The following is a 20,492-nucleotide window of genomic DNA, read 5'->3' as shown; positions in this document are numbered from 1 at the left end:
GAAGAAGTATACACAAGAACTCAAAAACAGCAATGTTTGAAACAATGGCCTGGTTTTCCAAGGAAATACCAAATTATATTCAACATAAGAGATACTTATTTTCCAAAGCTGTGCATTCTCAGAAAATGAATTCCTAAATATGTCTTCACAAAGCAGGCCATATTTCATAATATCTTCATTGCAATTGTGTTTGGGGACAGCAGCCAGGGCAATATATTTGTTCTACAGAACTCTGCTGAACAAATTATAAATATAAATTATAAATATGACCATATTTCGTTAGAATCATAGCAATAACCATGACCTGTTATAATAATTTAAAATATAAAATTCCAAATAGTAAAAAAAATAAAAAAGAAAGAAAACAAACAAGAATATGGTGCTTATTAGCTTACAAGGGCCTTGGACGAAGATAAATTAACACATAAATATGTATTAAGTTATAAATTTGACATTTTAACCTTTATTTTGTAATTTTTTTGTTATGAAAATTTTCATAAACATCTTTCTATATCAAGGAGAGGTGTTCAAATCATTCTGACTTAAGCAGGTCTTGGCATTGAGACCATTCATGTAAGTAAGTAGGCATTGCAATGGAGTCTTGTAAGCCCTCTTTTAAAATTTGAAGATATGAGGTCTTGGAAAAAATGAATAAGTAAATCTTTTTTTCTTTTTCTTCTTTTCTTGATCCTTCCTACACTTAACAATACTGCAAGCTTAAATAGGAAAGTAAATCTTCAAAAGGAATTCTAATTTTGTAAGAAACAAATTGTATGTGTGGATATGTACACATATAGACATATTTAACTATCACATATAATAGACAAAAAGATAGAATGACAAGCACTTGGTTGTGATATTGATTACCTCCGGGGATTGAAATTGGAAAGTACATTACTTATCTATTACTATAAACAAATTATCTCAAGACACTGTAGCTGAAAACAACAAACACTTATTATCTCACAGTTTCTGTGGATTAGAAATCATGGAGCATCTGATCTGGGTGATTCTAGCACAGTTTCTCACAGGGTGTAACCAAAGGATTGCCTGGGTCACCTCAAGGCTCAGCTGGGGAAGGACCCACTGTTGGTTGGCTTCAGAAGCGCCACTTACAAGCTCCCTCATCCCCTGAACTGCTTCAGTTCTTCTTCCTCATCTTCCAGGAACTCTCTTTCCCAGAGGACTCTCCAGAAAGATAGCTAGAATGTCTTCACATTGGGCCTAAACTCTGAGAGTCACAGCTACCAAGCAAGAGAGAGTACATCCAAGAAAGTGCTAGAGAGGATCCAAGATGGAAGCCACAGTATTTTTATAACCCAATCTCAGTGGTGACATCCTGGTACTTCTGCCATTTACTACTCATTAGAATAGAGCCCATACTCAAGAGGAGGGGATTACACATGGACATGAATACCAGAAGGCGTCATTGGGGGCCACCTTGGAGGTTACCTACCACCGAGATAGAGTTTTTACGTTTACACTTCTGTATTGTTTGAAATATTTCGCAACGACTAAATCCAACCTTTATAGTGTTAAAAAAAAAAAGTAGTGATTTTTTTAAAACCCGGAATTAATGTAAGAATAACAGCTAATTTCTACGTTTTAATTCTCATTTCATAAGGTTTCACATCAGCAAACCATTTTCTGCTTGTCCACTGTTCTTGTTCTTTCTCTAGTTATTTTTTTTTTTTTTTGCAAAGTTTTGAACCAATTTCCTAGAGGCAATAAAAGTTTTCAAATTTAAATGATTTTTGTTAGAAAGGAACTACTTCCTGGTAAATGGCACTATGCCATGCTTTAGTTGACATCACAATTTCAACTGATTCATTAAAATTCATCAGAACTGAACCTACCAACTTCTGATGACTCACTTATCTGTCCCCAGAATTGTTGGCTCAGCCTGCAGTTGCACCTTAGAACTTGCCACTTGTGTTGCAAAAACACAAGTGCTGCAGAGACAGTCCAGCACTGAAGGGGAGTGTTGTTGTTGTTTTAATTTCCACACAAGTGTCACTATCTTCTTCAGAGCCAAACATTTCACTAGTTATGCAAGATAACTCTTGTGAAAAGCTGAATTAACTGGTACCACACTTCTGATTTCTTCAAGAGATATGGTAGTAATCCTTAAAGATTGGTACCCCAGGCAGCTACCCAACAAGCTCACCACTTAGCCCGTTCTCAGTGTATGAGAGCAGGAAAGTGCAGAGAGACCACAAAAATGGCAGCAAGCAGAAGTCTGAGATAGTACTCACTATGCATAAGAAACCCTGAGATGGAGAAAAGAGCCAGCCAGCTGATTAATTAGCTGTTGTGAAAGTGAGGCAGAGTGTTGATGCCTCACCAAAATGGTGAACCCTAGAGTAAGACGCAAGATGAACTCATTGCCCAGGGAAGAGCCACTAGGTAGATGGGTCATGGAGTCATCAGGGCTGCTGCTGGATGATCAGGACAACTACTGGGTCCTAAATGACATTTCAATATCCGTGAGGTTGTTTTCCTCCTTCTCCACGTATCTTTACAACAAAAGCCTAAAACCTGGTGTAACTTAAACATGTCTCTATTGCTTACATCTGTAAGGAAGTCAACTTATGCAAAAGTTTTAGATATTGTCAGGTATTGAAAATTATGAATGTATTTTCACTTCAGCTGAGCTTGAGGGAGGTTAGTATTTTCAAATATCAAAAACAAAGACAATTTTTCAAACATAGGACTAAGATAAGCCAGCATTGAATAATGCTTTATGGTTTATAAACCACTTCCATGCTCCCACTGCCATGTAACCTTCACAAAGTAATAATGTAGTCATTATTAACTCCACTTTACAGATGAAGAAACAAGCACAGTTATGTATACCATCATGTATATTGGGAGGAAAATGCAAGTGGTGGGCAACTAGTATTGTATACTTTATACAGGATTTTTAAAAATTCTATGCCAATTGAAATATATCTTATACAAACATTTTGTGTAATTCCCAAATAGTTAGATTGATAATATTTTTAGTAAGAAGTTTCCATTACTCCAGGGCAAATTGAGATGAATGAACATCTAGTAAGTAATGAGTGATATATATGCATAAATCAATTCAGGAGAGTCTTTTTAATCATTTTACCTACAGCAAGAAATTTACAATATTATTAGTGATTATTATTAGGGCCATAATAACACATAGACAGAAGTTTTCATCTTTCTGGGAATTTAGAAACATTTAATATCTAATCCTCCCTGTGTCTGTTGGAGGTTACTCTTTTACTTGGTGTTCTTATCAATATAGTATTTTATCAAGATACTATTCTTTAAAATTGTCTTTAATGGCCTTTCTGGAGAGGAGGTTCAGTATGGTGCTTAAGAGCATAGACTCTGATCCTGGGTTCCAGTCCCAACCCAGGCAATTACCTTAGGCAAATTATTTTAATTCTCTGTGTCAGTTTTCTCTTTCATAACACTGGTGTGATTAAAAGAATAGCATATATCCTCGTAAGATTTTCATAAGGATTAAATGATTTAACACTCACAAAACTCTTAGAATAATACTTTGCATATAGTAGTCCCTCAATATTTGTCAGGCATTATTAGTATAGTTATTCTTTACATCTAACTTATGAGGAAGGTTAGCATAAACAGATTTAACTTGAGAGCAGAGCAGTTTTCCAAAAGTTTGTGTACAACTTAGAATGTATTGCTTCAACTAAACAGTATTGCCAGTGGTGAATGACAGTTCCCCTAACTGGGAAAGAGCTGACACTCTGTTATAGTAACCTCTGGGAAAGAGCTGACACCCAGTTATAGTAACCTCTGCCTTCTGTATCTTTAAGGAATGCAAACTTAGAACCAGGCAGATGAATGTGGGATCATGGAAGGGGTTTACAAACCATAAAGCCTTATTCCAGGGAAAACCACAAATGTCCCTTTCGCCAATGATGTGGTTGAGATTGTACAGTTCTTTCAACCCCTGCACTCTCTGAGCCCCTCTAAGTTCTGGGGAGTAAGTTACAAAGTATGGTAAGAATTGTGGGTGTCACCAGACACATCAGGGAACACCAAGGGGTCGTGGAGAAGATGGAAGTGCGGGCTGTGAGGGCAACATGTCTCCAACAAAGGATGTGGGAGGACTCTTCCGATGCTTGAAGAAGACTCAAGACCCAAGACTCCAAGGGTGTCATTTGCAAGGAAAGATTACAGATTGCCACTGTAGGAGCATATTCAATGATTTTTAGATGTAATTTACTAGACTGTGTATTGCTAGCATTATAATTTTCAAGACGACAAAAGTAAGTACCAAAAGGTCCATGCAGAATTATTTTCCATTCTGGTTAAAAGGTGGGTCTGCATGAGTAATGGTGGGAGGAGCATGTTTTCCCTTGGCAACAAGTCTTGAAACACTGCAAAAGGAGGGCAAATCCTATAAGCTTCTAGGTTTGGCACTCTGCCTCTTTACATCACAAGCTGATGTGTCCTGGGCATAGTACCCGTTGGTCATGTTTTTGTCTCCTCCATTTCTCTCTAACCTTTTAAGGAAAGAACCTGGACAGACTAGGACATAGAGTGCAGCATGGAAATAAAAAGGGTATAAGCTTTTGCACTTGCTTGTTCCTCTTCCTGGATGGATTTTTCAAACCAAACCTCTATATATATGGCCAACTTGGGCTTCAGGTCTTATTTAGAAATCCCTGGTTCCAGAAAACAACTTTCCAGATCCCTCCAAACTAGACATGTTTCCTCCATTATGACAGTTGCACACTGAATTGGAATGTCTTGTTTGTTAGTCTTTATGAATTTGTAAGTTCCTTGAGAACAGCGAAAGTGTCCTCATCTTTTTATCTTCAGTGCCATGTGTCACAACTTTCACATAGGAGGTACTCAATAAATACTGGTTATCTGAGTGAAGGAACAAAAGTGGGGATTTCAGGGAGGTGGAAAGACGAATTCTTCAGTCCCTTTTTGTTTTCCTTGTTTTGTCTTGAGTTGGAACTGAGTGCCCCCAGATCCTTTTCCCCTGTAAAGTGGAGCTAATAGGAGATCCAGAGAGAAAGCATGCAAGAGACTGGCTGCTAAGGGCCAGTACTGGTCCAGGCTGTAAAGAGAAGGGATGAAGGGAGCATCGTGGTTTCTATGTTGTCTAGGCAAGTTGACTAGAGCAAGAAATCGGAAGTGTCAGAGCAAAACCCCTAACTGAGAAAGAGCTGACACCCAGTTATAGTAACCTCTGCCTTCTGTGTCTTTAAGGAATGCAAGCTTAGAACCAGGCAGATGAACAGATATTGATCAAATAGAGGAATGAAGACCCCAACTGTGGGCACTCAAAGCTCACTTCTACAGAGGGCAGATCTGTCCTCTGCTGAAACACTGCTATGTGTGCATTGGCACTAAGGACAGAGAGAGCCTAATTACAGAAAGAAAGCTGGGTGCTCTGGCGAATCCTCTCCTCACCTGCTAGCTGGAACATGTGTGAGGTCTGCTTGTGGAAATAAGCAAGTTACTCTTCTTATTGTTGCTAAAATAGCTTTAGGTTATTCAGCATATTAATGGAAGGAGTTGGTCTCAGAATTAGAGATAAGCAAATACCACTATATTCCACTTATGGAAATCAGAGCTGAGAAGTTAAATGCCACTCAAAGAGACAATTTTCCAGCTCAGTAGAACTAAGGAATTCTTAGCTTTTAAACTCGGTTTTATCGGATGGAAGGAAGTATTACTGGAGAACTGGGAGATTAAATGTCAAGACTAAAGCTATATGTATGTGTAATAATCACATCAGCCAAAGTGGAGTGAACCCAGTATACTTTGTTGTCTCCATGATGAAACTGTGCAGTGATCAACCATGTCAACTGTGGTGTGATCTAACTCAGTCTGCTAGAAATAACCCAATCAGCTCTGAGCAATCTAGTGACTTTGGTTATAATTTTAAATTGAGAGTCTCTGGTATTCCTTTAAACCCACATAGAGAAAGAATTTAGTTAAAATGGCCAAATCTTCTCTCAAATATTAAAAATATATATATATTTAGGGACTTCCCTGGCGGTCCACTGGTTAAGACTTCACTTTCCAATGCATGGGGTGTGGGTTTGATCGCTGGTCGCAGAGCTAGGATCCCACAGGCCTCGGGGCCAAAAAACCAAAACATAAAGCAGAAGCAATATTGTGGCAAATTCAATAAAGACTTTAAAAATGGTCCACATCAAAAAATAATTTTTTTTAATGTAGGATTTCTGCAAACCACACATGCATTCTAGAAATGACTGATTACTTAAACATATTCATTACGGTTCATGTTTTTTGTTTTAATTACTGACATTTTCCTGTGTTATATATTTTTCTTCAAATATACAGATCATGTTTGCCAAATTGCCTAATGAGCAAGATGTTGAGTTTTGGCTACATTTTGTCTATCATTTTGCATAGTGTGTTGTACATACTGTTCTCACACACAGCATAACAGTAGAAACAAATGTCCAACAGCAAAACAATAACATGGGTGACCATAATTGTGAACTGACCATTTAGATAAACACAAACTATCCTCTCCCTATACCTTTTTTTTTTTTTTTTTTTTTTTTGCGTTACGCGGGCTTCTCACTGTTGTGGCCTCTCCCGTTGTGGAGCACAGGCTCCGGACGCGCAGACCCAGCAGCCATGGCTCACGGGCCCAGCCGCTCCGTGGCATGTGAGATCTTCCCGGACCGGGGCACGAACCCGTGTCCCCTGAATCGGCAGGCAGACTCTCAACCACTGCGCCACCAGGGAAGCCCCTTAATTTCTTCTCTAGTCCTCATCACCTTGCTTTTGCCACTTTCTTACTTCTCTGTGCACATTCAAAGGAAATTAATAATAAGAGCTAACATTTGTTGAATGCTCTTTTTGTTCTAGAAACTGTGTCATTTTCTTTATAGACTATATTTTTCCCCAGTAACCCTATTATTATCATCTCTATATAAGACATGAGAACACTGGGACTGATTGAGATTAAGCTATTTATTCAACTACAGTTAGAGGGTCTTTAAATTATTGTTCAGCAAGTAATCTCTCCCCTTCCCACTCTATGAAGAGTAGACTGCCCTGTATTTCTGATATTGGACTTGCTGGGTCCATGAAATGTTAACAGACATGATGTGAGCAGAGGTCTTAAATGTGCTTCATGGGTTTGGCTTACTTCTGGCATTCTGGCCATCTGCCATGAGAAAACATGATCCAGATGGATGCTGCCCTTCAGCCTGGGCCGCATAATGAAATACACAGGGCCTAACCCCTGCTCCAGGAAGCTGTTCCTGGAGATATCAAGACATGTACTGTAAGTCTGAGTTAAACCTGTAGCCTGCGGCCTGGAACCTAGCTGAGCCACTGACTTGCAGACCTGTGAGCCAGAGAATCAGTTGCTGTTTTATGTCACTAAGTTTGAGGGTACTTTGTTGCTATGGACTGAATGTTTGTGTCCCCCACTCCAAATTCATATGTTGAAATCTAATTCTTAATGTGATGTTATTTGGAGGTGAGGCCTTTGGGAGGTAATTAGGTCATGAGGGTGATGCCCTTGTGAATGCAATTAATGGCCTTATAAGCAGAGACACGAGAGAGATGATCTCTCTCCCTCTGCCATGTGAGGATACAGTAATTAGGCATCTACCTACAGTCCAGAAAAAGGACCTTTACCAGGAGCTGACTTATCTTGTAGTTCTCAGTGCTCAGAACTGTGAGAATTTTGTTATAGCAGCACAAGCTGACTAAGACATTTTTTGTGCAGCATTATTGAGACAATGTAGATGGTAAGTTGTAGAAGTAGGATTCAAATCCATATCTATCAGGTATCAACACAGAAGAACTCACTTCTTACTCAACACTGCCTGTCTGTGAAATGGTTGAATAGGAAATTGAACACAAGATATATGGCTCCAAAGTCTGAGGATTATAGGCTAAAGGATTTAAAAAGGCAACAGGAAGGGAAGCTAAGACAATGAATAAGGAAGCTGTGGGCCTTAAAACTACTTAGAGGGAGGAGATAATCTATGTGACCCAAGCCCTCTTCCTCCTTGTGTTCAGTCCTCAAACCCACATCTCCTCTTTTACCCTCCTGTCCCAATTCTCACCTCTGGATAGCGCAGAGAAGATAGAGCAAATATGTGTGCCAGTCCAAAGAAAGCAAACTGCTCTAGAAAAATCCTGAAGTGTCTGTTTTACATATATTTTGCTTATCTTTCATTTTAAAAGATTAAAGAATACTTCTGCCCATATTTCCACTGATTGCAAGGATCCAGAAAACCACTTATGAGTCAGTATTTCACAAATGTTCAAATATAAGAGGATTTTTTTTGATAGCAATATCATTTTCTGATGAGATGGAGACACAGAAATTCACAATAGTGGTTTTCATTAAAGAGCATCCTTGGCACTTTTTATGGCAAAAATTATTAGCAGTTGTCTTTTGGCAAATTCCAAGCCACGCAATTATGTTATACCTGTTCATACTCCTCCCATGATTTCAAATATCATTCTTCTTGCTTTCTTCCTTGAAATAATGTGATATTACTGTGAAGGTCTAATTCAATTCCAGAAGTCAGTGAGCCATGGTTTCTCTTTTCTTAATATCAGGGCTTTTAACATTTTAATTAACTAATTGTTATAAAGCAATTGTATGAAAGAAAATATGGTATTTATAATATTGATATCAACTGGTTTTATAATACTTAAAGCCAATAAGACCATTAAGAGAGATAAATTAGAAAACCTCCTAGATTTCTTTCACTCCCAAAACCTATGATACTTTAGGTCATTCTTGCCAGAATTGAGGCCCCTCTAGCAATACTTACCACTGAATCCATATTTCAGGTTCACTTGATAAAAGGTAGAACCACTTTAGAGCAAGTATAAGGGAGCCTAGATTTTATTTTACTTTGAGATTCTAAATCTATTAATATTACCCTTGAACCTGAGGTTTATTACAATGCCTCAAATCACGCCCTCCCACCGGTTGAAAATTCTTCTCTAACTCATTGCATTATTTAGGGTTCTCCAGAGAAAAAACACCTATAGAATGTATGTGTATAAACACGCATACACATTTTACATTGATAACACTTACTTTGTACTCATTTTGAAACTTATTTCAGTTGCATATTCAGCTTATATATAACTTAACAGACACATTACAGTCTTATAGGATATGTGTGTGTGTGTATGTGTGTGTGTGTGTGTGTGTGTGTGTATACACACACACACAGAGAGAAAGAGAGAGAGAGAGAGAGAGAGGACAGATTGATTGATTTTAAGTGCTTGGCTCACACGATTGAGGAAGTTGGGAAGTCTGAAATCCTCAGGGCAGGCCAGCAGGCTGGAAATTCCAGCAGGAGTTGATGCTGGAGTCTTGAGTCCAAGGATAATCTGGAGGTAGAATTCTTTCCCCTTCAGGGGACCTCAGTCTTTTCTCTTAAGACCTTCAACTGATTGATTGGATGAGACTCATTTACATTATGCAGGGTAATCTGCCTTACTCAAAGTCCACTGATTTAAATGTTAATCACATCTAAAAAATACCTTTTCAGCAATATCTAGACTGATGTTTGACCAAATAACTGGATACAATTAACCTGGCTAAGCGGACACATAAAATTAACCATAATACTCATTGATCACCAAAGTGGGATGACGGTACTCCAGAAGCTGCTCTAGACAATCAAGTGGTGTGTGGGAATAAAAAATAGAACTTCTTTTTGTATTTATTTTGATCTGAAAAAATTTATCTTTGCCAGTATTTTGTGCACAGATTGACAGCAGCACCCCTCTCAGGCCATATGAGAGATGTCACGTGCCATGACTGGCATTTAAGGTGTCCCGAGAGTAGGAGAAGGAGATCTGGGGGATGGAGCATTGACAAGGATCCCTCATAGCACAGGCTACATTCTCAAATTTACCTGAGCCACTGTGGTAGATGGAATAATAGCCACCCGAATATATCCACATCCTTATCCCTAGAACCTGTGAATATGTCACCTTACAACACAAAAGAATTTTGCAGGAGTGAACAAGTTAAGGATCTGAGATGGAGAGTTTATCCTGGCTTATCCAAGTGGGCCCAATGTAATCACAATACCTTGTAAGAGAGACACAGGAGGAGCCAGAATCAGAGAAAAGGTGATGTGACAACAGAAGCAGAGACTGGGGTGATGCCCTTTGAAGCTGGAGGAAGAAGCTATAAGCCCTAGGAAGACAAGTGGTCTCTAGAAGCTTGAAAGGGCAAGGAAGCAGATTCTCTCCTAGAGTTTTCAGAAGGGATGCAACATTGCCAGTACCTTGATTTTGGTCCAGTGAGACCAGTGTTTTCAGAAACAATGTATCAACAGCAGAAAAGGTGGAAATTTCTTGCTAAATTTCAATGAAAACCTCTGCATCACTTTTGAATGGGATTTTAAAACATGTATTATGATTTTTAATTACTGCTGCACTTCTGCAAGTATTAGCTGGTATCTTTATAAGTTATTTCAACTCTAGCAGTCATTAAACTATGTATCCAAAAAACCCTTAGAATCAGACCTTCAAATTATTTAATCACAAAGGGGGTAAATCGAGATTTGAAAATTGATGTTACATGTTCATTCACATCGAGAGCCCGAGACACCACCAAACCATTGCTGATGACTGTGGCTTGACACCACCACACCAGCCAACTGAAAAAGAGAAAAGAGGAAAAAGTAAACCAACACTCTCAGCACCCCTCCTGTAAGGCCACACATTTGTTGAGAACATCTCCTCTCTCCTTAGGGATTTCTCACTGTTAGCTGGTAATTTAGCTGGTAGTTTGGTGTTTGTTCCTAGAAACCATGTTTCCTCTCTAGCTTCTATAGTTTCTCCAGGGTTGATTGTGGAGGAGAGACCCAGAAACACGGGCTAATTTTCTACCAATGCCTTTAGTGACTTACTCACCTCATCTAGTGCCCTCATATTCCCACCTCTAAACCCTTTACCAGTTTACTTCAATATCCAGAACATCAGCTTGAATTCCTTCGACTTCTCTGCCTTCCATCCCAATATGTTTTCCTTCTTCTGAAACAAGAGGAAGAAAGAAGTGTTCCTTGTCTTTTTGAAGGCTAGCCCTTCCTTCTTTTCCCATGACCTTGTTCTACCCACCATCCCTTCTCTTTCTTCCAGATCTGTTGTCTCCTTTCCATTGGGTCATCTTCTTTCTCAAGTGCAATTAGGTCCCACTCACTCTTTTTTTTTTTTTAATGTCTGAAACATTTATATTAACATATTTCCATACAAATAACCCAAAGAAACTTTAGCATAAGTTTTTTTGTTTGTTCTTATTAGTCATCATGTTCTTATTAGTCATCAATTTTATACACATCAGTGTATACATGTCAATCCCAATCACCCAATTCAGCACACCACCATCCCCACCCCACCGTGGTGTTCCCCCCTTGGTGTCCATACATTTGTTCTCTCCATCTGTGTCTCAACTTCTGCCCTGCAAACTGGATCTTCTGTAACACTTTTCTAGGTTCCACATACATGCGTTAATATACGATATTTGTTCTTCTCTTTCTGACTTACTTCACTCTGTATGACAGTCTCTAGATCCATCCACGTCTCAACAAATGACTCAATTTTGTTCCTTTTTATGGCTGAGTAATAATCCATTGTATATATGTACCACAACTTCTTTATCCATTCGTCTGTCGATGGGCATTTAGGTTGCTTCCATGACCTGGCTACTGTAAATAGTGCTGCAATGAACATTGGGGCGCATGTGTCTTTTTGAATCAAGCTTTTCTCTGTGTATATGCCAAGTAGTGGGATTGCTAGATCATATGGTAATTCTATTTTTAGGTTTTTAAGGAACCTCCATACTGTTCTCCATAGTGGCTGTATCAATTCACATTCCCACCAGCAGTGCAAGAGTGTTCCCTTTTCTCCACACCCTCTCCAGCATTTATTGTTTGTAGATTTTTTGAAGATGGCTATTCTGACCAGTGTGAGATGATATCTCATTGTAGTTTCGATTTGCATTTCTCTAATGATTAATGATGTTGAGCATTCTTTCATGTATTTGTTAGCAATCTGTATATCTTCTTTGGAGAAATGTCTATTTAGGTCTTCTGCCCATTTTTGGACTGGGTCATTTGTTTCTTTAATATTGAGCTGCATGAGCTGTTTATATATTTTGGAAATTAATCCTTTGTCCGTTGATTAATTGTGAATATTTTCTCCCATACTGAGGGTTGTCTTTTTGTTCTGTTTATGGTTTCCTTTGCTGTGCAAAAGCTTTTAAGTTTCACTAGGTCCCATTTGTTTATTTTTGTTTTTATTTCCATTACTCTAGGAGGTGGATCAAAAAATATCTTGCTGTGATTTATGTCAAAGAGTGTTCTTCCAATGTTTTCCTCTAAGAGTTTTATAGTGTCAGGTCTTACATTTAGGTCTCGAGTCCATTTTGAGTTTATTTTTGTGTATGGTGTTAGGGAGTGTTCTAAATTCATTCTTTTACATGTGGCTGTCCAGTTTTCCCAGCACCACTTATTGAAGAGACTGTCTTTTCTCCATTGTATATCTTTGCCTCCTTTGTCATAGATTAGTTGACCATATGTGTGTGGGTTTATCTCTGGGCTTTCTATCTTGTTCCATTGATCTATATTTCTGTTTTTGTGCCAGTACCATATTGTCTTGATGACTGTAGCTTTGTTGTATAGTCTGAAGTCAGGGAGCCTGATTCCTCCAGCTCCGTTTTTTTCCCTCAAGACTGCTTTGGCTATTTGGGGTCTTTTGTGTCTCCATACAAATTTTAAGATTATTTGTTGTAGTTCCGTAAAAAATGCCATTGGTAATTTGATAGAGATTACATTGAATTGATAGATTCTTTTGGGTGGTATAGTCATTTTTAACAATATTGTATTTTCCAATCAATGAACATGGTATATCTCTCCATCTGTTGGTATCATCTTTAATTTCTTTCATCAGTGTCTTATAGTTTTCTGCATACAGGTCTTTTGTCTCCCTAGGTAGGTTTATTCCTAGGTATTTTATTCTTTTTGTTGCAATGGTAAATGAGAGTGTTTCCTTAATTTCTCTTTCAGATGTTTCATCATTAGTGTACAGGAATGCAAGGGATTTCGGTGCATTAATTTTGTATCCTGCAACTTTACCAAATTCATTGATTAACTCTAGTAGTTTTCTGGTGGCATTTTTAGGATTCTCTATGTATAGTATCATGTCATCTGCAAACAGTGACAGTTTTACTTCTTCTTTTCCAGTTAGGATTTCTTTTATCTCTTTTTCAGTTAGGATTCCTTTTATCTCTGATTGCCGTGGCTAGGACTTCCAAAACTAGGTTGAATAATAGTGGTGAGAGTGGACATCCTTGTCTCATTCCTGATCTTAGAGGAGATGCTTTCAGTTTTTCACCGTTGAGAATGATGTTTGCTGTGGGTTTGTTGTATATGGCCTTTATTATGTTGAGGTAGGTTCCCTCTATGCCCACTCTCTGGAGAGTCTTTATCATAAATGGGTGTTGAATTTCGTCAAAAGGTTTTTTCTTCGTCTATTGAGATGATCATATGGTTTTTATTCTTCAGTTTGTTAATATGGTGTATCACATTGATTTATTTGCATATATTGAAGAATCCTTGCATTCCTGGGATAAAGCCCACTTGATCATGGTATATGATCCTTTTAATGTGTCGTTGGATTCTGTTTTCTAGTATTTTGTTGAGGATATTTACACCTATATTCATCAGTGATATTGGTCTGTAATTTTCTTTTTTTGTAGTATCTTTGTCTGGTTTTGGTATCAGGGTGATGGTGGCCTCATAGAAGGAGTTTGGGAGTGTTCCTTCCTCTACAGTTTTTTGGAAGAGTTTGAGAAGGATGGGTGTTAGCTCTTCTCTAAATGTTTGATATAGTTCACCTGTGAAGCCATCTGGTTCTGGACTTTTGTTTGTTGGAAGATTTTTAATCACAGTTTCAATTTCATTACTTGTGATTGGTCTGTTCATATTTTCTATTTCTTCCTGCTTCAGTCTTGGAAGGTTATACCTTTCTAAGAGTTTGTCCATTTCTTCCAGGTTGTGCATTTTATTGGCATAGAGTTGCTTGTAGTAGTCTCTTAGGATGCTTTGTACTTCTGCGGTGTCTGTTGTAACTTCTCCTTTTTCATTTCTAATTTTATTGATTTGAGTCCTCTCCCTCTTTTTCTTGATGAGTCTGGCTAATGGTTTATCAATTTTGTTTATCTTCTCAAAGAACCAGCTTTTAGTTTTATTGATCTTTGCTATTGTTTTCTTTGTTTCTATTTCATTTATTTCTTATCTGATCTTTATGATTCCTTTCCTTCTGCTAACTTTGGGTTTTGTTTGTTCTTCTTTCTCTAATTCCTTTAGGTGTAAGGTTGGGTTATTTATTTGAGATTTTTCTTGTTTCTTGAGGTAGGATTGTATTGCTATAAAATTCCCTCTTGGAAATGCTTTTGCTGCATCCCTTAGGTTTTGGATCATCATGTTTTCATTGCCATTTGTCTCTAGGTATTTTTTGATTTCCTCTTTGATTTCTTCAGTGATCTCTTGGTCATCTAGTAACGTATTGTTTAGCCTCCATGTGTTCGATTTTTTCCCTGTAATTCATGTCTAATCTCATAGTGTTGTGGTCAGAAAAGATGCTTGATATGATTTCAATTTTCTTAAATTTACTGAGGCTTGATTTGTAACCCAAGATGTGATCTATCCTGGAGAATGTTCCATGCACACTTGAGAAGAAAGTGTAATCTGCTGTTTTTGGATGGAATGTCCTATAAATATCAATTAAGTCTCTCTGGTCTATTGTGTCATTTAAAGCTTCTGTTTCCTTATTTATTTTCATTTCGCATGATCTGTCCATTGGTGTAAGTGAGGTGTTAAAAGTCCCCCACTATTATTTTGTTACTGTCAATTTCCTCTTTTATAGCAGTTAGCAGTTGCCTTATGTATTGAGGTGCTCCTATGTTGGGTGCATATACATTTATAATTGTTATATCTTCTTCTTGGATTGATCCCTTGATTATTATGTAATGCTCTTCCTTGTCTCTTGTAACATTCTTTATTTTAAAGTCTATTTTATCTGATATGAGAATTGCTACTCCAGCTTTCTTTTGATTTCCATTTGCATGGAATATCTTTTTCCATCCCCTCCCTTTCAGTCTTTATGTGTCCCTAGGTCTGCAGTGGGTCTCTTGTAGACAGCATATATATGGGTCTTGTTTTTGTATCCATTCAGCAAGCCTGTGTGTTTTGGTTGGAGCATTTAATCCATTCACGTTTAAGGTAATCATTGATGTGTATGTTCCTATGACCATTTTCTCAATTGTTTTGAGTTTGTTTTTGTAGGTCCTTTTCTTCTCTTGTGTTTCCCACTTAGAGAAGTTCCTTTAGCATTTGTTGTAGAGTTGGTTCTGTGGTGCTGAATTCTGTTAATTTTTGCTTGTCTGTAAAGCTTTTGATTTCTGCATCGAATCTGAATGAGATCCTTGCCGGGTAGAGTCATCTTGGTTGTAGGTTCTTCCCTTTCATCACTTTAAGTATATCATGCCATTCCCTTCTGACTTGTAGAGTTTCTGCTAAGAAATTAGCTGTTAACCTTATGGGAGTTCCTTTGTATGTTATTTGTCATTTTTCCCTTGTTGCTTTTAATAATTTTTCTTTGCCTAATTTTTTGCCAATTTGATTACTATGTGTCTCAGTGTCTTTCTCTTTGGGCTTATCCTATATGGGCCTCACTGCGCCTCCTGGATTGGGTGGCTATTTTTTTTCCCATGTTAGGGAAATTTTCAACTATAATCTCTTCAAATATTTTCTCTGGTCCTTTCTCTCTCTCTTCTCCTTTGGGACCCCTATAATGCAAATGTTGTTGAGTTTAATGTTGTCTCAGAGATCTCTTAGGCTGTCTTCATGTCTTTTCATTCTTTTTTCTTTATTCTGTCCTGAAGCAGTGAATTCCACCTTTCTGTCTTCCAGGCCACTTATTCGTTCTTCTGCCTCAGTTATTCTGCTATTGATTCCTTCTAGTGTAGTTTTCATTTCAGTTATTGTATTGTTCATCTCTGTTTGTTTGTTCTTTAATTCTTCTAGGTCTTTGTTAAACATTTCTTGCATCTTCTCGATCTTTGCCTCCATTATTTTTCCGAGGTCCTGGATCATCTTCACTATCATTATTCTGAATTCTTTTTCTGGAAGGTTTCCTATCTCCACTTCATTTAGTTGTTTTTCTGGGGTTTTATCTTGTTCCTTCATCTGGTCCATAGCCCTCTGCCTTTTCATCTTGTCTATCTTTCCCCACTCACTCTTAAATACAAGTCTCACCCTTAATTCTGTTACAGCCACAAGCCAACATTTTCTCTTATTCTTTCTTCTGCTGTCAAATTTCAGGAAAGTGATGTCTTCAATTATCTCCACTTTCTCTCTACCCCTTCAATCCTTCACCTTAGTGGAGAAGGAAGGTCTTTGATTGTTTCCTAATATAATACAAACCAAAAGCCTCTTTCCATTTCTCCTATGATCCAGTTGAAGATTTGATACCCGATCCTCATGAGTTCCTTCTTCCTTAACGATACCAGCAAGATTTACTTGGTACCTTTTAACCATCTTGGTTTTTTTCTCGTCATCCTTCATGCTCTGAAGCAGGGTCTTAAACTTTAACGTTTATTAGATAAATGTTAACAACTCGTTAAAAATATAGAGTCCTTAATGTTATCTCCTAATTCTGGTTAAGTAAGGATGAATGGGGTCTAGGAAACTGTATTTTCAATAAGCCCTTTCCCACTGTGATCCTCTGGCCTCCACTCCCACTCAGGGGAAATACTCTGTGATCTTACCTATGCCCCTGGCCTCAGCTTGTTTTAGGATGAATCCTAATTCTATATCTCTTGGTTTATATTTTCGTTAGAGGTCTGAACTTGCATTTCCAACCAGATGTTAACCTCTCTTTCTCTAATTTCAAAGCAGATACCTTACACTTATGTAGTTTCAGAAACAAATCCATCAGCTTCCCCCCAAATCCACTTCTGCTCCCATCTTCCTTAACTTTACTAACCACCATTTTTCCAATTATGTGGGCTCTGAAACCTCAGAAGACCTCAGTCATCATCAAGCACTTATTGACCCAAGAGAATGTTTATGATCATCCTCTCCTTGGAGTTCCCAGGTGAGGATGACACCACCTTTCACCTGATCTTGTCAGCATCCAACTGGTCTTTACTCTCCAAACGACCTGACCTGCTGCTGCCAGATTAATCTTCCTTAGGAACAGTTCCATTTCTAGAAAACTTTGCCACCTTTTTCTTTTCAATCAAATTTAATTCAAACACTTTAACTTGCAATCAGCATCTTCCTCTGAGGCTCTGAAACTCCTGTCCTAAGGTTTCACATGTATATATCCTCCCCCCCCCTCCACGAGTTGCCTAGATGCAGGATGCTAATCCTTGTCAACCGAACGTGTGGCAAGTATTTTTCCTCTGTTTTGTTGCCTGTGGATTTTTATGGTATTTTTGTGTTTGTCTGAAAGTTTGAACTTTTATACCATCAAATTTTTCCCACCTTTACTTTTTCTTCATTTGCTTCAAGCATTTTTTTTTGTTCAAGGGTTTTGCTGGTCTCTAGGATGAACTCTATCTTGTTTTATGTTACTCTTGTATCTGTCTTCTCTTAGACTGCAAATTTGTTATCTTCTTTATAGATGTAATGAACATATTAATGAACACTTACTATGAGCTATTATTATCTTTAGCCCCTCACAAATATGAATTCATTTAATCCTCATTTCAACCCTATGAGGTAGGTACTACTATTGGGCCTTTTATACAGACGTGGAAACTTATGTAACTTGTCCTAGGTCACACAACTGTCACATAACAAGGTCACACAGCTAGTAATCCTGGCGGAGCCAGGCTTAGAATCTAGAAGCTTTGACTCCAGAAACTCTGCTTGGAACCACTACCTTATACCACCTTCTCATATGTGGAAAAAATAATGAATATTCTACAAGTACTTGTTTTGTTTTGTTTGTTTGTTTTTAATTTTTGGCAGCGTTGGGTCTTCTTTTCTGCATGCGGGCTTTCTCTAGTTGTGGTGAGCCGGGACTTCTCTTTGTTATGGTGCTTGGGCTTCTCATTGCGGTGGCTTCTCTTGTTGCAGAGCACAAGGGCTTCAGTAGTTGCAGCACGTGGGCTCAGTAGTTGTGGCACACAGGCTTAGTTGCTCCGCAGCGTGTGGGATCTTCTCGAACTAGGGATCGAACCTGTGTCCCCTGCTTTGGCAGGCTGATTCCTAACAACTGCACCACCAGGGAAGTCCTACAAGTACTTGTTGAATGAATGAAATTTAATATATAGGCTGAGTGGGTATTTCTTTTTTTTTTTTTTATTTACAGTTTGTGTTTAATGCAAATCAATTCCATAACAAGCGAAGTTACTATGAATCAAAGCATAAATACACAAACACAATATACAATCCAAAATAGATGTACAGCATTCAGGCATGAAACAAAAGAGAATGTTCATTCACACACACAGTAGCTTGAGATCTGTTGGATATGGTTGTTCCAGTGTAGATTTCTAAAGATGGAAAAAAAATGACTGGTTATCAAGACTACTGTGGCCATATTAGATTTCAGAACATCTAAGCATCAGTGTGTGACCATGCGAACAAAAGACTTTAGGGAGTGTCTATTTTTAAAAAGGTTTCTGTGCATCAAGGCAGTTGTGAAAAGATTTACTTTCCAAAATCAAGCCCATTTTAGGCTTAGGACCAGGTTCTAACTATCTAAAAATATTGAATGATAACATAAAGTGTTCCAAATGTGGCTATTCTGATTCAGTTTAAAAAGAAGTATTTACAGAAAAGAGTACAAAAGTTTTTCTGAATTTAATGTAAGCAAGCTTCCAGTCTTCCCTTGCCAAATATATTTGATTTATAGATTAGCTCCTTCACATATTTGCCTTTTTAATTTCAAGATTTGTCAATCTTACCTTCAAAACAGATCATTTTTTAAACTGTAAAAAGTATCCGACATATGCAGAAATAAAAAGCATTTTGAATTAGTTGAGATCAATGTAATTCTACTCTTTGTTATCTGTTTAGCTAAATGAATCTACTGCTCTTTTTGAATAAGAATAGTTGATAAATATATAAGCAAAATGTACTCATTATGCTTGGATTTGGGGTAGATTCCAATCCATCATTGCCCTGGTACATATCAATGACTATATAAAAATTCAAATGCAATGTCAAACCCAAACCCCAAGGGAAAGAAAGAGTTCAGTTCCCAAGAGAACAGCAATAGCTTAACATAAAATTTTCTCTAGAGTACATCAGCATTAAATTAGTACTGCTGAAACAACACATTGAGGATTTACAGTAACACCTGGAAGTTCCTTCTAATGTACATATCACAGAAGCTTTGTTTTACCTCATTGTTTTATGACCTTATAAATTTAATGAACAAATGAAAACTGAATCTCTGTTCCACATCCCATTCTTTATCTCTAGGTAAGATAAAATCTATTCTCACTTTCAAGGTAGAGTTTTATGTGTCCATACTTCTTAAGCCACATTTAAGGAAATCATCTCTTAACTAATTTTGGATGTTGTCTCTCTTCATCTTGTACAGGAAACTCCAGCAGATTTAATATTGGCATTCGTCATCTAGTCAAACCCTTCACATGCTCTTCAAACCAATCAAATTTGGGATCCTCAACAGTTTCTGTCAATAAAATAAGGTGTGGAACTAGCAGATTCATTCAACGAAGACCTGTTCTTTTTTCCCTTGTCACACTGGATGTCTGGATGCCATCTGAATTGGGTTTAGAGGATGGGAAGTACAGATGTTTCTTGGCCTGAGTCTCTTAACAGTAGAGATGTAGAAGGGAGAACGAGATCACCAAGAGACCGGCTGTTGACTGCAGAGTACTGGCACTTGCCTTGGTGGTGGCATTCGCTGGATTGGGGGCAGCTGAGGTATGCTGGGAGGAATTACTTGAAGGCGTTACAACAGTTGTTTGATTTGAATAAATCTGCATAGGTAAGAGCAGTGCCAGAAGCAGCAGCCCCAGTCCAAGCCTGGCCACCATCGCTTTGCCCATGTCCGCTCCGTCGGTGCGCAGCGCGTCTCACTGGATGCGGGGTACGTGAAGGACCGCTGGCTCCGGGCGGGCGCAGGCAAGGTGGGCCTGAGTGGGTATTTCTGGGCTTTGCACAGTCTTTTAGAAGACCTCGTGAAAGCTTGAGTGGTCGTGAAAAATGGTTGAGCAACCATAATATGAAATGCCAAAGGACTCAGAATGAGACTCCAAGTTACGGGGCTTTTAGAGCACCAATCTTCACACACTCAGTTAGCTAAGAGGGAAATCTCGGAGGATGAACAGGAGGGAGCACAAAAAATGTGGAATCCAATGCAATGGGCAGTTTTCCACATCATTATAGCAGTATTTTGTAACAATTTCTTTGGCAACTGACAGCAGGCGTTTAAATCAGCTATTTCCT

At 38.2% G+C, this 20,492-nt stretch overlaps 1 protein-coding gene across 1 annotated transcript; it reads right to left on the bottom strand.

Annotated features, from left to right (window-relative positions):
• Nucleotides 1–19,782: 19,782 nt before the first annotated feature.
• LOC309835987 (signal transducer CD24-like) lies at nt 19,783–20,149 on the bottom strand. The gene has a single exon (XM_082675720.1). The coding sequence runs from the start codon at nt 20,090–20,092 to the stop codon at nt 19,856–19,858; it is 237 nt and encodes a 78-aa protein (XP_082531846.1). The 5' UTR covers nt 20,093–20,149; the 3' UTR covers nt 19,783–19,855.
• Nucleotides 20,150–20,492: the final 343 nt, after the last annotated feature.

Source organism: Grampus griseus, assembly GCF_964374135.1.
Source record: "Grampus griseus genome assembly, chromosome: 18".
Lineage (NCBI taxonomy): Eukaryota > Metazoa > Chordata > Mammalia > Artiodactyla > Delphinidae > Grampus > Grampus griseus.
This window is presented reverse-complemented; position numbering and strand designations above follow the sequence as displayed.

Coding starts and splice junctions, on each gene's coding strand:
- LOC309835987 (XM_082675720.1), bottom strand. CDS start 20,092: ATGGGCAAAGCGATGGTGGCCAGGCTTGGACTGGGGCTGCTGCTTCTG.